This window comes from Durio zibethinus, chromosome 27 (assembly GCF_047325235.1).
Source record: "Durio zibethinus cultivar Kanyao isolate XHJ-2024 chromosome 27, ASM4732523v1, whole genome shotgun sequence".
NCBI classification, from domain to species: Eukaryota; Viridiplantae; Streptophyta; class Magnoliopsida; order Malvales; family Malvaceae; genus Durio; species Durio zibethinus.
Window position 1 is genome coordinate 10,338,470 of NC_143188.1, and position 17,374 is coordinate 10,355,843.

The following is a 17,374-nucleotide window of genomic DNA, read 5'->3' on the forward strand; positions in this document are numbered from 1 at the left end:
GTAATATGTTATCTCAATGCATTAAAATTCAGAAAATGAACTATCATCTAATGTATTTAATATAAGAATATTCATATAAGATATTTTTTAAGATTATTATATCAAGTAATATGTTACTCAGTGCATTAAAATTCAGAAAATGAACTATCAACTAATGTATTTAATATAAGAATATTCATATAACTAATTATTTAACCAACCTTGCAGTACCCTAATTAAAGCATTTATTAGCAAATTCTAGACTAATTTTCGTTCATAACTAAAACTAATCCTTTTCAAAACACAATTTAGTTTCTTCATATTTCACAGAAACCATGAAAATCCATGCACCAGGAGGGAGAAGGTTGATCAATCACTCTGGAGCGACAACAACAACCTGTTTTCCCACGTTGCGACCACTAAATAGTCCTACCAAAGCAGTAGGGCCGCTCTCCAAGCCTTCAGCAATGTCCTCCACATACTTTATCTTCCCGTCTTTGATGGAAGGCAATACAAAGTCCAAGAACTTTGAATATTGTGGATAGTAATCAAAGACAGAAAATCCTTCAATTCGAACTCTCTTATAAACGATCAACATTAGGTTGTGTACCCCTTCAGGTTGATCAAGATTATACTGCGAGATCATCCCGCAGACTGTAATGCGACCATGGATTCTCATGTTGAGAATCACAGCATCCAGCATTTTGCCTCCAACGTTTTCGAAATAGATATCAATGCCTTCAGGAAAGTACCTGGAGAGTAGATTATACCATACATTAATACATAAAGATGAACAATTTAAAAAATAATAACAATAAAAAAAGAGGACACAATCTGAATATGAGAAAAGGAGTTGCAGATGCCTGACTTTAGATCTCAAACCTTAATATCACTTCATAAGAATGAATATATAAATCAATTGAACTAATATTTATATTCAACTTAGCAGAGAGTGAAATTATGGATCTTGTTTAGCATTGAAATTATATATACTGACCTTTTCAAAGCTGCATTCAGACCAGGCTCTTCTTTATAATTGAAAGCATCCTCAAACCCAAACTTGTTCTTTAACAATTCAACCTAGTTCAAAACAATGGAGTGTTAAAAAAAGATGTGTTTAGAATATCCAAGCAATAATATATGAACCATATATCCTGCATTAGCCTATTGAATTAATGCCATATTTTCCACATAACCTTATTTTACATTTAATTAATTTTGTAATAAGAGATTTAAATTACGATTATGATAGTGTTTTTGATCATGTCTAATTTTACATAACAGAGATCATTGTTATCGTTGTAGTCATTGGGATCATAATTTTTTTTTAATTCAGGCAACTTAATATAAAATGTAATAATTATAATTATAATAATAAGAACTCTTATTTTATAATTTTTAAATTAATTTATGATATCTCATGACTTTTATTTAATTAAAAAATTATTCATAAAATATTTTTCAAATTACAATAAAGTATTTATATTTGATTTTACAATAAATCTTTATTGGAGTCAAATTCATATTTAATATTTAGTTTTGAGAAATTAAATATTAACAAAGTAAAACATATTATATATAAAATATTCACATTTGGGAAAGAATCAATTAATGCAAAAAAATTTTGCACATTTTTTTAATCATTGATTTTAATAGATCTAAGAAATTAGATTAATTAATTTTTTTACTTGACTCTCTCATCCCTTTGATTTATTGAATTCAATAGCTAAAAAAAAGATATAATTTTTTAAATTTACAAGTCCCTCCCCTTCATGTTTAATAATATTACAAACTTATAAATATAATTATAATTGATTGTAAAATGCGCAATTTATTAAGTAACTTATTTTTTCACCTATTAATTGATTTAACATTTTTATCACAAATTGCTTTTAATTTATTCTATAATGAATGATATTTTCAATCGTTATTTAATTACACAAAAATACTAATAAAAACTCATCTAATACTAAAAAAAATGAATAACTATACAAATCTAAAAAAATTACAAAATTTAAATACAAAATCATTAATTAATAAATTTTGTTTTAAAGAAAAAAATCCTTAAATAAAAGAAATTCCCTAAAAAATAAAAAAGAAATCCCCTAAGTTCCCACCTTACCCTACATTTTCAATGTTCTATTTCACTTTATTCCCTAAAATTTCCCTCAACCCTCTTCCCAATTCCATAAATGTTTTTTACACCAACAGTAGCTTGGCCAGTTTACGGCCCATCCTAATTTTCTAAATTCCCTATTCTATCCCGATCACCCATATTGCAACTTCAGTATTCACTTTTTCCAAAATTTATGATTTCACTTAGTCATATATTTTTTTTTAATTTGAGGTCGGGTCGATTTTATTTTCCAAAAGAAATGAAATCGAGTTGGAAGCTAGTTTAAGGAAAACCTAACCTCGACTGGTTATATTTTACCATATCACGTTTGTAGTCTTCACTTTTACTAAAATTTATGATCTCACGCTCAAGTAGGGACGACAATTTAACTCGTAATCGTTGAGTTATGATATAACTTGACCCTATATGATTTGTTTCTTTTTTTGAAAATTAGAAATCAAGTTGGGTTGTTCATTTTATTTTTTATAAGGAGCAAAGTTAGGTCGAAGGCAGATTTAAAGAAAATACGAACCAACTCAATATATTTACCAAAATACCTTTTATAGATAATATTATTTAAGGTTAAATTATTTTGAACCTTTCTTTATTCTTTTTCTTCACTTTTGCCTCTCTCCTATATATATTTAAAATTATTCAGGGGTAGAATCTTTTTTTTATTTTCTTTCTTCTCTACTTCAACCTCTCTCATTCCCTTTGCATCAAAATCAAATCCCATTTTTTTAATCACAAACTTATCAAATTGTGAATGCCACTCTTAGACAATACCATGAAGTTGGAGTGTGCACTTTATAGTGGTGATTTGTCTTTTTTTTGGGGGCATGGGTAATGGCAAGAGATTTAAGCTTTTCAACAATCTAAAGTTGGATATCATGATGCATGTGTCATGGACCATGCACAAGTCCTCAATCTGATGAAACTTATTTGAGTTGGTATGGGAAAAGGATCATGAAGGATTGATATCGAGATCCTAAAGGTACATACGAGACCTAAGAGTGTAGGCGAGGGCCGAGGCCAAGGCTAATGTGCGAGAGTACGTTAAGATATGCATTTTAGTGCCAAGTATGAGGAGTTTTCATTTGAAGGTTCTATAACACCCCAAAAATATGGGTAGTTAGGTGTAGAAGGCTTTAGAATAGCCTAGAGATAGGTCACGTGCATGGGCATAGAAGGTTTTAGAAGGGCGAGCACGTGCACTATAGCGCCTAGACGAGGAAGATTTTGAAAAGCCCTAGTTGCAAGCAGAGTAGCGACTAAACAAAAATGGTTCTTGAAGCCACTAGGTGCAAGCAGTCAGTAACAGTGCTTAGACTCTTTCAGACCCAGTGCTTATCAGGGAACTTAGAACCAAATAAGTTCTAAAAAGGGCCTAACCAACCTAACTTGAGTCTTAGGCCCTGGAATGGCCTAGAATGGTTGTGATGGCCACACACTTAGAACAATAAGGACCACAAGTGTAAGGGAAGCTCAAGTATAATTAAAGGAGCCTTCACCTTCATTTGTACACAACAATTAAGTTAGAACAACATAGACAAGTCATAACACAAGACATAGGAAATAAGAGTTCTAGAGACATAGTCTTAGACTTATACATATATAGAGACTTGGGGATAGACATAGAGAAAGCCTTTGTAGGGACATTGTGTAATTATACATACATCTAGTAAATATAATATAGTTACCTTAACTCTCTCCTTTATAGCTTCTCCTAAACTCCTAGGAAGCCAGTGGAGTTCACATCATAAGTGTTTCGTAAAGTGTCTAGGAAAGGCTGACTTAGGCATACTAGAGATAGTTTAAGGCTATATGGTTGCTAGGCTTAAGCTCCCGACCCATGACATATGAACATACTTGGCTAGATGTTAACTTTCCCATCAAATCCCCCTTCTGCGATTCTACCTCCCTCCTTTAAACTCTGATCTCACTATCGCCTTTCTTTCTCAAAAATTAATATTTTTTTCTCAATCCTAATTCCCAAATTCATTCAACTTACATTCAAACTCATCCATCCTTTTAGGCAAAAGGATGATAAAACTCATAAATTTTATCGACTTTTTTTTGGGTTCCTTCTATTAATTCATTTTGCAATGGTGAGGTTATTTTCAAATAATTAAAGCTTGGATTTTCATATTGTTTTATATTGGTTGGTTTATTGTTTCATTCTCTTCTTTAAGTTTTTAAATTTGATTATTATTACAAAAGTAGGAAGAGTTTCCATTTTAATTTGTGCATTATTTTTTGTTTTATAAGTAGTTAGGTCAGAAACTTTGGGTTGAAATTAGGGACCATTTTTCTTAATAGGTCAAAGTTGGTTTTTATAACTAAAACCTTCGATCGAAGGCAACTTGGAGTTTGAGTAAGAAGATAAGAAGGTTGGGTCTAAGGTGGGCCAAGCAAAAAATTCTCCGACCCATTGCCATCACAAGAAGTCTCAAGTCTCACCCTTTTTGCCACATCCTTTGGACCTTTGTCTCTCATCGACTCACCAATTCCTTTATTTTTCTCAACATGTCATCACTTTCCTCTCTCATGGAGTCACACTCACCCTCTGGTCTTTGCCTTCAACCCACTTGACACCTAGCCCTAAGCACTCAGGCCAAGAACCAACAGGTAGCAACCTAGCTTTAGCCCCTATTACTTAGCACCATTACAACACAGCAACAAAGAGCAACAAACTCCAATCCCATTCAACCAAAAAAAATATAACAAATTTACATAATTTAAAAAAAAAAGATAATTTGAATTTCAAATTACTTACTTACCTTCAATTCTTAATTGAATCTAAATTGGACTAAATTGATTGTGTTTTATGGGCTGAATTTATGGATTAAAAAATCTGTCAATCTAAGGCTATTCTTGGTTTAAAATTTTAACAAAATGATTGTTTTATTGCTTTGAATGTTTGAACGAAAAACGATAATAATGGATCGTTGCTATCGTTATTCATTGTTACACCACTTTTCACAACCACAATGTACCATTGCTATCAAGATTCAAATTCTCTTATGTTTTTTCATCACTAACGGTGGTGAATAATGGTGTTACCATGAAATAACGACCATTATTCTATTACTATTTGAATCCCTTAGACTTGTACTGTTGAAGGCAATGAAGTATTCTTTTAATGGCAACATTAAGTTTCCAACTTACAAATCCTTCTCTCGCCAAGGTTGTATTTGATCTATTAAGACTTATTTGATTATGATTATTATTTTTATGAATGAATTTAATCTTATAAAAAAATTATTGTGATATATGGAAAATCAACTCTAATATGCTAATACGTTGACAAAATAAGATCTCCATGTTCAATTGAAGCTAAAATTTGTAGTCCATTCATGTTAGGTATATAAGGGCTTATCATAAGAGGTTTCACCTTTTCTCTACTTCCGGCACTACCAACAACATAGCAACCCATCAGCTTTGCAAATTGTCCAGCAAGCTGTCCCACAGCACCAGATGCAGCTGACACAAAAACATATTCACCTTTCTTTGGAGAACAAACTTCATAGAACCCCGCATAAGCACTCAAACCAGGCATGCCTTGTTAAGAAGAAAATAAAAAAAGTAATTAGAATTAAGGCAAAATTTTCTACGCCAAAATTTTGGATTAACAATTGGAAATTACTAAAATATATTTAAAAATATTATAATATTAATATAAATTATTTTTAAATATTCTAATAATAACCGAGCTTGAGTTCATATCTAGCTTTAGAAATGTCAACTCAGATCAGTTTATAGAATGAACACCAGGTATCCAAGACCTAAAGGCTCCATAGCATTTTTTTTTTTTTTACATTGTGATAAGATCTCATCGGTTAAATTTAGATAAATTTATTTTTCAAGATGTAATAGTAATGCTTAAATTTTAATATTCAAATTTTGCTTAATTAAAATTTTAACTTTTTCACTTCAAATGTTTTACATGCACTAATTTTTTCTCTTTTTGGTTCCAAATAAATTTAAATTTGATAAAAGAATAATTTCATTTTTAGTACATACCAAGAATTCCAGTATAGTAGGAAAGGGGTACATCAGTGTCCTGAATTTTAAAGGGTCCTTCGGGTGCTGTCAGAAGACAGTACTCTTCCCATCCGGTTGTGCCCCAAACCAAGTCTCCTTCCTTGAAATCTGGATGATCTGAGTCCAAAACTTTAGCCACTCCAAACCCAGTTATTGGCTGCAAATGTTCTAGAAAAAGTCACAAACCCTAGAAAATATATAATATGTTGCAAGTGTAGAAACAACTGCTAGAGGAATGGAAGAGGCTTAGAGAGCCAGGGGTATAGAAATGGAGTGACACAGAGCCTTGGCTTCTCATTAAATACCGCATATAGGGATCGCATGATAAGTAAAGATTCTTCACAAGAATTGCTTTCGAACCAGCTGAAACCTTCAGTTTTATTTTTCCAATGGTGATAGCCATGTTTGATTCCTTTGGAAACCCAGTAATTGAGTCCTTCCATATCACCTGCTTATTGCTTACAATTACTTCGTTATCATTACCGTCCGCCATATGTTGTTGCTTAATGTTTCTTTCCGTGTAGAGACACTAAGCTGATAGCTCCCTTTATACAAATTCATTTTTTCTAGAAATATCGGCTACTTTAGTTCTGTGGCTTAGTTTTGATTGCGCATACCTGATACCTTAACAGAAGTTTCGGGAATGTGTATTATGGGGCTGAAAATTTGAAAGCCAACGTGTCTGAAAAGTAGCCAACGTATTTGCATATTATTTAGGACCCAAGAATTAAACACTAAAAATGACAACCTGACATCTTATTCCCTCAATGATTACAGACTATATATAATATCAGATGTTTATTTAATTTTACAAATTATGAAATTAAGTATGCAATTTACATTTTCATAAAAAAATTAATACGTAAGAAATGTGCTATTATCTTAATTAACCAAAGAATGTATGTAGTGTCTAGTTGGTGTCAAGTTGTTTACAAGGGGTAAGAATGTGAAAGCACAAGAAAAGAAGATCGGTTAATGACAAAGGTCTAAAGTTGTTCTAACATTTGTTCTTCAAAGTTCAAGTCAGTGCTCTGTCAAGAAGTGTGAAGTAAAGAAAGGCAAAATGTAAGCAAGGAAGCTAGCGTTCCAATTAGTTTAGGAGCACTTGGAAGGGAATATTTATACCAATTCAATGAGGGACCTTAGACTTAGGTAGCTTGAGTTTGGTGTAAGGGGCTAGGGATGATATCATAGGCTCGAGTTGAGTTGGTAGTTGACGGTCTAATATGGGGATGACAAGTCAGCATTTGCATGTGCTAGCAGATGATTGGTTGAGGTGACCAAGATAACATGGAGCCCGAGATTTTAGGTCAATTCAACACCTTAGGTCAATGAGAATGACCAAACTATTCCCACTTGACAATTGACTTATACTCTATAGGAAAAAGTTCCTTTTGCCTTTGAAACACTAAAATGCCCCTAACATTATAAGGATTATTACATTTAGGAAACAAATGTGAGACTAGGAAAGTGAATTTTTAAAGAAATTATTAAATAAGTTAAACGATATGTCTTCATGCTAATTCTAAGGATTGACTTGTTTGGGAAGTTGATTGGAATGGATGCTTTATAGTAAAAAAGACCTTTTAAAATGGGTGGGGTGGAAATTTTATTCCTTATTCTAATGAGAGTTATGATTTGGGTGAAAGATTTTGGTTGGATTGTGTGTGGATAAATATTGTAGGTGGAATGATTTGAAGAGCTTTGGTGGTAGTTCTTTGGCGTCTAAGCCTTGATTAGGAATTGTTAGGTTTATCTTATAGGAATACATTGAAGTTCTTTGTTAATGGTTCATTGAGGGGTAAACCATATATGATAGGACATGGTGGAATGCTTAAAAACAATTCAGCTATTGAATTAAATTCAAAGATTACCATTGCTTGGGTGTGCAATGTTGTTTAGTGGCCTTAGAGAGATTGGGTAACTTTCAATGAAACTGACAAGCTTAGAAAAGAATTTTATGCTGATGCTTTGGGTGTTTGTCTTTTTTTTATTATATTTAGGATGTTGTTTGTCATGTGAATTTTTTTCTTAGATCTTAGTTTGTGTAAGACTAATTTCATTAATAAAAATTCTTCTTTGATTAAGAAAAAAAAAGTTTCATGAATTTGTTAGGTTTATTTTTATTTAAATAAAGTTCATAAATCTTTAGGACCCAATAAAAAGGCAGATAACTCAACATTAATAACATGTGCATTTTACCAGATAACTATTTTCAAATGTGTCGAGTTTGTCTTGATGTATTGTATACATTGGTAAATGGTACTTCCACTATTCATGTCATCAATAGTTGGACTGACACAACTTGAAGCTTGCCTCCTAGCACTGCCCTATTCATTAATCGAACTCTTCTTCGTGCTCAAGTTCCACCAACTCTTATATTTCACATTGTTGAATATGACCTTTTTGTTGGGTTTAAAGTGACAAACAAAATCATGTGAAAGTGATATGTTACAATAAATCCACAGCAAATAGACAATAACCAATAATCAACAATGCAAGAAAAACAAAGCATGCTAAGATTTATGTGAAAAACCCTTCAATGTAGAGGGAAAAATCACCAGCCACTAGAAAAATCTCCACTATCAAATAATAGATATACAAAATTTTAATTTAGCTAAAACTAGAGCTTAATAAAAATTAGAGAGACAATTGGAGAAATCCTACTAGCTAACTAACTCAACAAATACATTCTAGATTTGTTTCTAGAGAGTTTTTAACTTGATCTTCACTATTCAAAATGCTAAGATATGAACGTGCTGACAAAATTTTAGCTTAATTAAATCATGGATCGATCTCTGTTCAACCTCTTGATCAAACAAGCAACTCTCCCCTTATCCTTGTTTCCTTTTACACCTCAGTAATAACTTTTTTTTCCTTGGTAACTCATGCTTTCATGCCATTATAAAAATATCCCTAACTTTTGTTTTAAAGTTAGGCTTTTGGTTGCCTAAAACAAAAGCCTTTATGGGCTTTTTTATTATTCAAACATATGGGGCTAGACCTTATATCATAACAATCTCCCCTTCTAATTGTATTAGGAGGAGATCCATCACTATAACAGTTTCATTTAGAATTTACTTTGGCTAAGGAATCTATTTTTACTTAGTTATTGCAGAGCTCAAGCTTTTCTCTAAGAAGTGTTTTAGTCAATATATTTGTTGCATTCTTAATTATCAAATGCAACCAATGATATCTAACATCAATATGTATTGTTCTAGTATGGTACATAGTATTCTTACTCAAATCTAAAGCACTTTGATTGTCACAAAATACTACGTACTCTTTTTTATTTAATCTTAATTTAAGAAAAAAATATTTCATCCAAAACATTTCTTTACCTACTATGATTATTACAATATACTCAGCCTCTATAGTTGATAAGGCAACGCACTTCTACAATATAGACTACCAAGACACAGCTCTCCTATAAAAGTGAACATATACCCTAAAATAGATTTTCTACCATCATGATCACCTACCATGTTAACATCAGTAAATCCTTCTAAAATTGATTGTGTAGTGCCATAACTCAAGCACATTTTTTAGGTGCACCTTAAATATTTAAAAATTCATTAATTGCTTCCCAGTGAACTTTTCTCTGATAAAAAAAAATCTATTCACTACACCAATTGCATGAGCAATGTCAAGCATGTACAAACCATAAGATACATTAAATAATCAACTGTAGAGGAATAAAGAATACTAGACATAACTAATTGCTCTTCTTTAGTCAGTAGACAAGATTTTTTACTTAAATGAAAGTTGTTGGCAATTAGCATGCTACACGTTGAATTTATTAAGCACCTGTTCAACATATTTTTTCTATGACAATCACAGTTTCTCAATTCTTTGATCCTAGATAATATTCATACCAAAAATCTATTCTGCTGGGCTTAAATTTTTCATGTCAAAGGAATTAGACAATTGTTCTTTCAACTTGTGAACCATACTAACATTTTATCCCACAATCAGCATATCATTGACACATAATAAGAAAATAATGAAGTTATCATAAGAGAATTTTTTGACATACACATAAAGATCCACTGTCATTATTTTATAACTATGACTCACCATAAAAAAATCAAATTTCCTGTGCCATTATTGTGAAGCTTGTTTAAGCCATACAAGTTTTTTTTTTTTTAAGTTTGCAAACTAGATGTCTTTCATTTTCACTTCAAATTTCTTAGGTTGATACATATAAATCTCATTTTGTAAGTCACCATGTAGGAATATAATCTTGACATCAAGCTGCTCAAACTTAAGAATCAAATTAGTACTAATCCTAATACCACTCGAATGGAATTCATCTTGACAACTGAAGAGCAGATCTCATCAAAATTGATATTGAGTTTTTAAAAAAACTATTTTACCACCAATCAAGCTTTATATTTCATTAACTTACCACCATCCTTTTCTAATTTGAACACCCATTTATTTTTCAATAGCCTTTTCCCTCTTGGAAGTTTAACAAGATCATGTGTTATGTTTTTGCAATAACTCCATTTGTTCTTTCATTGCTTTTAACCAATGCTTTTTATCCTAAATAGTTTGCACATCTTGAAAGCTTTTTGGCTTTTCTTCATTGGTGACTATAATAAAATTTGAACTTGGATATTTTATGGATGAAACAATACTCTTTGGTAAATCCCTTAGGCTAAAATTTTATACTACCAGATGCTCAAAGTAGCTTTCCCTGCTCAACACTCTCTAGTGAAAAGGATTGTTCACCTTACTCAACACACTCTGATGGAAAAGATTGCTCTTTCTACTCAAAATCGATTGCATCTAACTCATCACTAACTGTGGTTGTGTCATTTATATCATCAAGTTCTATTTCTTGCTCATTTTCACCATTTATGGCTCTTCTAAGTAAAACTCTTATCGGTGTTGAATCATTACACTTAATAGTAACTTGTGTAGTTTTCTCACTCTTCTTAAGGTCTACTATGGTTTTTTTTCATAAAAAATTACATCTTTGCTTCTTACTATCTTTTTTTTTACTGGATCCCATAACCGTTAGCTAGATTCCTCATCGTCATATTCGACAAACACATACTATGTGGCTTTATTATTAATATTTGACCTCAACTCTATCGACACATGTATGAATATTTTATATTTGAAAACTTTCAACTGAGATATGAAGCATCTTTTTTTGTCCACAATTTTTTTTAAATGTAAAAGCCTAAGGGAATTAATGGTGAGCTATTAATCAAGTAATAGGCTTGTTGACTTTTTCACCCTAACATGGTCGTTGTAATTTTTTCATCCTCAACATACATTTGACTTTTTTCATAATAATGCAATTCATCCTTTTAGCCACATCATTTTACTGTGGTGTTTGAAGTTCTGTCATCTCATACTTGATCCCATACTTTGAACAATATTCTTTAAAATATTTAGATATGTATTCTCTATCATTATTAGTTTGAATATACTTTAAAGGCAACCTTTTTATCTTTTCCACTATAGTATGAAATTTTTGAAAATACTATAGTACCTAAATTTTGGTTTTTAACATATACACCTAAGTCTTACATAAAGCATCATCAATAAAAGTAATAAAATACCTGCTAAATCTAATGACTCAACCTCAATGGGATCACATACATGAGAATGAATCAATTCTAATATATTTCTTTCCATTAAAAATGTTTAAAGAAAGAAACTCTATGATGCTTGCCTTTGGTCAATGAAATAAGAAACTATCTTGCCAAAATCTGTAAACCTTTTTTACTCATACGTGCTAGCCTTTTATGTCACAAATTTGCTAAAACATCATCTTCAACGACATTTATCTAATTGTTGTTCAATTGCATCTATGTCTTATACATTGTGTAGCATAGTTTTCCTATTGCAACTATCATAGATCCTTTGAAAAGCTTCCACTATCCATTCTTTTGTTGACTTTCATATCTTTCTTTAAAAAGGACACTACTGTAATTAAGTTCATTCTCATATTTGAATGTATTTGACATCCCTCAAAGTCAATGTGCAGCTCGTATTAGTTTGTACAATAATATTACTGACTATAATAATCTGTGACGCACTCTTATTTTTCATCTTGGTGCAATCAAAGTCTCTTACTTTGTAAGTTGTAAACAACTTCTTTTTGAGAACAAAATGATATGTTGTTTTATGTCAACTATCTACTCAATGCTTGGATTACCAACATGATTACGGTCTTCATGTGTACAAATCAAAGTAATTGAATCATTATCTAAATTTACTGCTACAACACTATAATCATTTGAACTCTTGCTTTTTTCATCTTTTTGCTCTTGTTTCAAGATTCTGCAATTTTGCTTTCTGTGATCAAGTTTACCACAATGGTAATAGTTATTTTATCTTTGGGCTTGGTTTTATGTCTAAACTTATTATAGCTTTTCGAGTTCTAATCTCTGTTGATATTTTTGCTTTTGTTCTCTATGAGAAGAGGTTGTTTCTCAGAGTTTGAATCTTTTTATCTTACTTTTTCATTAAGCATATTGTCCTTTACCATCTATAACGTTGCCTTATAATCAAGAGCTAAATTAAAAAAGGTCACAACTAGGGTATTCTAGCTAGCAATGAACCCAAAAGTAATGACACCTTCATTTCATCATCTATTTTAAGCTCTATGGTAGTCATCCAATTGAGTATATCTTGAAAATCACTCAAGTATTCTATAATCAATCGTCCATTCCTATACTATAAAATTGAAAGTTTTTTAACAAGCATAACTTTATTCATTTATGTCTTCTTCTTGTACAATGTTGCTAATTTTTCCTAAATGATGTGGTCATCTGTCTCTTATGTCACATGATAGAAAACATTGGTGTGGACCCATTTTTTAATTATGGCCAACATCTTTTTGCCTAGCTTCTTTCAGTTTTCATCTTTCATATCTACTGTCTTAGCTGAATCACCCAATATTAGCTCATACAAATATTTCATATCAGATAAATCATTGGTGTCCAAACTAAAAATTTTGATACTGTTAATTTTATCATGGAACCTGTATCACCTTTCATGATCTCAAATAAAATTTACTTCTATCATGGCTTGCTATTGTACCTATGTATCAAAAATAAGTGTAGCTTTGATATCATTTATTGGGCATAAAGTGAGAAACACTATAATGTGGAAACAATATATCTTAATAAACCCACAACAAATAGAAAACAATAATAATCAACAATACAGGAAAAATAAAGCACGCCAAAATTTACATAAAAAACTCTCAACTATAAAGCGAAATAACCGCAAACTATTAAAAAAATTTTTACTATCAAATAGTGGATATACAAAGTTTTCCTTTAATTAAAACTAAAGCTAAATAATAATTAAATAGACAACTAGAGAAATCTTACCAACTAGTTAACTCAACAAATACAGTCTAAATTTGTTTTCCAATAGCTTAAAACCTAATCTCCACTGTTTAAATGTAGAACACTAAGACATGAACATGCTAATAAAATTTTAGCTCAATCGAACTATAGATCGATGTTCATTCAACCTCTTAATCAAACAAACAGCTATCTCCTTCTTCTTATTTTCTTTCATGCCTCGGTAACAACTTTTTTTTCCCTAATGGCTCACATTTTTATGCCACTACAAAAACATCCCTAACTTTTGTTTTAAAGTTAGGTTTTTGGTTGCCTAAAACAAATGCCTTTATGGGCTTTTTTAGTATTAAAACGTATAAGGCTGGACCCCATATCATAACTCTTCTTTTAAACTCAAGATTACAAGAACTCGTCAATTTCAACATTAAAATCTCAGTCAGATGATCACAAGCCATCCATTGTCTCCATCTTTAAGCTCATGGTTGATCAACTAAATCCTAAAAGCTAAACCAAATATTAGAAATTCTAATTTTATGAAATATAGTACTTATAACATCTTAACTGCACATTTATGGTATTGTATAAGCGAAGCAAAAGGTTTCTCAAATGATCAAGCTACCAAGCTATACATTTGAATTGATGGATGATCAAGGTTAAATCCTCTTCTCCCACCAGGTTACTTTGGCAATGTAATCTTTCTTGCTACACCAATTGCTCTAGTTTGTGATCTCCAATCCGAACCATTTACCAACTACCAAGCTATACATTCCAATTGATGGACGATCAAGGTTAAATCCTCCTCTCCCACTAGGCTACTTTGGCAATGTAATCTTTCTTGCTACACCAATTGTTTTAGTTGGTGATCTCTAATATGAACCATTTACCAACACTGTTAAGAGAATCGATGAACTACTAAAGCATGCTAATGATGAAAAATTGAGATTAGCTCTCGATTACATAGAAAAAATGCTTAATTTAAATACCTCATTTCAAGGATCAAATATTTTATAATGCCTAAACCTAATTGTTAATAGTTGGATGTGGTTGCCTATATATGATGTAGATTTTAGATAGGGTGGTTCCATATATATGGGTCCGAAAAATGTTGTCCATGAAAGAATAATTTATATACTACAAAGTTTGACTAATGATGGGAGCTCGTGACTGGTTACTCAATTAGAAATATCTCACATGAAACTCTTTGAGAAAATTCTTTATGAATTTTAGTAAGAATGAAATACTATTTTATCCATGAAGTTTAGTAAGTGTGATTGTTAAAATTAAGTCAAATTTAAAATTAATTCAAATCATTTTTACTTTTTAATTACTTTTTATTTATTTTTATATTTCATTTAAAATCATTAAATTTCAACTATAATTTTAATTAAAAATGCATTTAAGACCTTTAGGTAAGATAGTGCCAATTTAGAGAAGATGATTTTTTCCCTTAGATATTGACATTACAATCATAAAATGATTACACGTCATTGATAAAACTAATTGGATTTTGACAAGTGTTATGAGGATATTTTTTAAGATTATTGTGTTAAATTATATATTATCTCATTGCATTAATATTCAAAAAATTAACTATCAATTAATGTATTTAATATAAGAATATTTATATAAATAATAATTTAACCAACCTTAGAGTACTCTAATTAAAGCATTTATTAGCAAAATCTAGACTAGTTTTCTTTCGTAACTAAAACTTATCCTTTTCAAAACACAATTTAGTTTCTTCCTACTTCACAGAAACCATGAAAATCCATGCACCAGAAGAGAGAAGGACGATCAATCACTTTGGAGCGACAACAACAGCCTGTTTTCCCACATTGGGAGCACTGAATAATTCTACCAAAGCAATAGGGCCGCTCTCTAGGCCTTCAGCAATGTCCTCCACATACTTTATCTTCCCCTGGAAGGCAATACAAAGTCCAAGACCTTTGAATATTGTGGATAATAATCAAAGACAGCAAATCCTTCGATTCAAACTCTCTTATAAACGATTAACATTAGGTTGTGCACCCCTTCATGTTGATCAAGATTGTGATATTATCCCGCTGACTGCAATGCGACCATGGTTTGTCGTGTTGAGAATCACAACATCCAGCATTTTGCCTCCAATATTTTCGAAATAGATATCAATCCCTTCAAGAAAGTACCTGAAAAGTAGATATCAAAGACATACATGAATACATAAGGATGAAAAAAATTTTTCTTTTGAAAAAAGACACAATCTGAAGATAAGAGAAGAAGTTACAAATGCTTAACTTTAAATCTCAGATCTTTGGAATGAAGGAAGTTGAAAGGGAACCTTATAAGGGTAACTAGTCTAGTTTGTATAAAAATCAAGAAGTAAATGCGACTTATAGTCGGTGATGCTATTTTCAAGTTCTGATGGAAGGAAAGAAGAGTAGATTATCTTCTTCTTCCAGTAGGAAGGGTTCGTCATCTAAAGAAATAGAGGTTAAGAGCCAAGTTGAGAAAAAGAGAGGTAAGAAACAATGCTTAGGTATGGTGGATGAAGACAAATTAAATTGGCTCAAAAGAAGTATTGTGGGTCGACGCAGAGATTTGTTGGAGGTAAAAGAAACTTTAAACTTAATTTGGAATGATGGGAGGAATGGTGTTGGAGTAAGCAAACTTTCTGGTCAATCCTTACTGGTTATCTTTGACAACTTTGAGAAGTTTGAAGAAAGCAAAAGAGAAAATTGGCATGGATTCAATAGATGGCTTTGACAAAATTGAAATTTATCTGAGAAAATAAGTTCGCCTACTAGAAGTGTTTGGTTAATGTGTTTAGGAGTCCCCGTTCATGCATGGGGCTTGAAGACAATCCAAAATATCGCAGCATGCTGGGGGAAGTTTATCTGCATGCAAGGCAGTATATCAAAGTTTCAGTCTTTTGTGATAGACGGGTATATTAGGATTATGTCTAACTTTATGGAAAAATTTGAAGAGATTATCCAATTACAAATTAGAGATATTTTGCACCCAACTAAAGTATCAGAAATTAAGCCAAAAGTTAAGCATTTAAATCTATGGGAGAGCATACAGAATCAAGTATTAAAAGACGCCAGTAGCAAAAAAGCCTTGGATGAGAAAAAGTCTTGGAAGATGAACTCTTGGGCATGTAAAAAAATGGGGTAACGAGGCCTAACACTGATGTAGATAATACTGTTTCTTTTGTGGTTGAAATAAAAAACATGAACAAGGGAAAAAGTGGTTGCAAGTAAGCATATCATTGAATCGAAGAGGGGACAAAGGAATGAAATGAAAAGGAAACAAAAGAAAATGGAGAATTTTTTTTTGTTCGTATACGATATAAATAAAAATAAAAGAAAAAGAAGATATGTTTAGCTCAATTTGGTTTTTCTCAATTTATTTTATTTTTTTAATTTTCTAAAATTAGGAGAAAGGGAAGGAAAAGGAAAAGAATAAAATTTTTAAAATATAAATAACTATTATATCCTTATAAATTTTTTAAAATTAAGAATAATAATTTTAAATTTTAAAATTAGATTGAAAATATAAAACATCATTTGTTAATAAATTTATTGTCTCTAATTTTTTTTATTTTCAATAAATTTTATAAATTTCATTGATGATTAATTTTATCAAAAAATAAAAAAAATTAAAAATATGAAAATGTTAACATAAATATGTAAATGTTATATTAAAAATAATAATTATCAAAAGTTATAATAAAAAAATAATATAATAAATTATTTTTTTATTATTTAATCAAATAATAATTGTTAAAATTTTTTATTTTTTTATTAATTTTAATTTTTTAAACAAATAATATATATTATTTTATTATTATTATTTTATTTTTGTAAATATTTATCCAAACTTAACTTAACGATAAAGAGATAAAACGGAGGTTGTACGAGGA

The 17,374-nt window shown here is 30.8% G+C and overlaps 1 protein-coding gene and 1 pseudogene across 2 annotated transcripts; one reads left to right on the forward strand and one right to left on the reverse strand.

Annotated features, from left to right (window-relative positions):
- Window positions 1-155: 155 nt before the first annotated feature.
- Window positions 156-6,710, reverse strand: LOC111279256 (2-alkenal reductase (NADP(+)-dependent)-like). Of its 2 annotated transcripts, none has more exons than XM_089756426.1 (5): window positions 6,510-6,710; window positions 6,119-6,296; window positions 5,490-5,656; window positions 977-1,059; window positions 156-731 (listed from the first exon to the last, which is right to left on the reverse strand). In XM_089756426.1, exons 1-5 carry the CDS (start codon window positions 6,630-6,632, stop codon window positions 353-355), a joined length of 930 nt encoding a protein of 309 aa, XP_089612552.1. In that variant the 5' UTR covers window positions 6,633-6,710; the 3' UTR covers window positions 156-352. The 2 variants fall into 2 exon arrangements, with proteins under 2 accessions (XP_089612552.1, XP_089612551.1); XM_089756425.1 differs by having other exon boundaries at window positions 6,445-6,701.
- A 655-nt stretch (window positions 6,711-7,365) lies between these two features.
- Window positions 7,366-14,700, forward strand: LOC111279257 (shikimate O-hydroxycinnamoyltransferase-like; annotated as a pseudogene).
- Window positions 14,701-17,374: the final 2,674 nt, after the last annotated feature.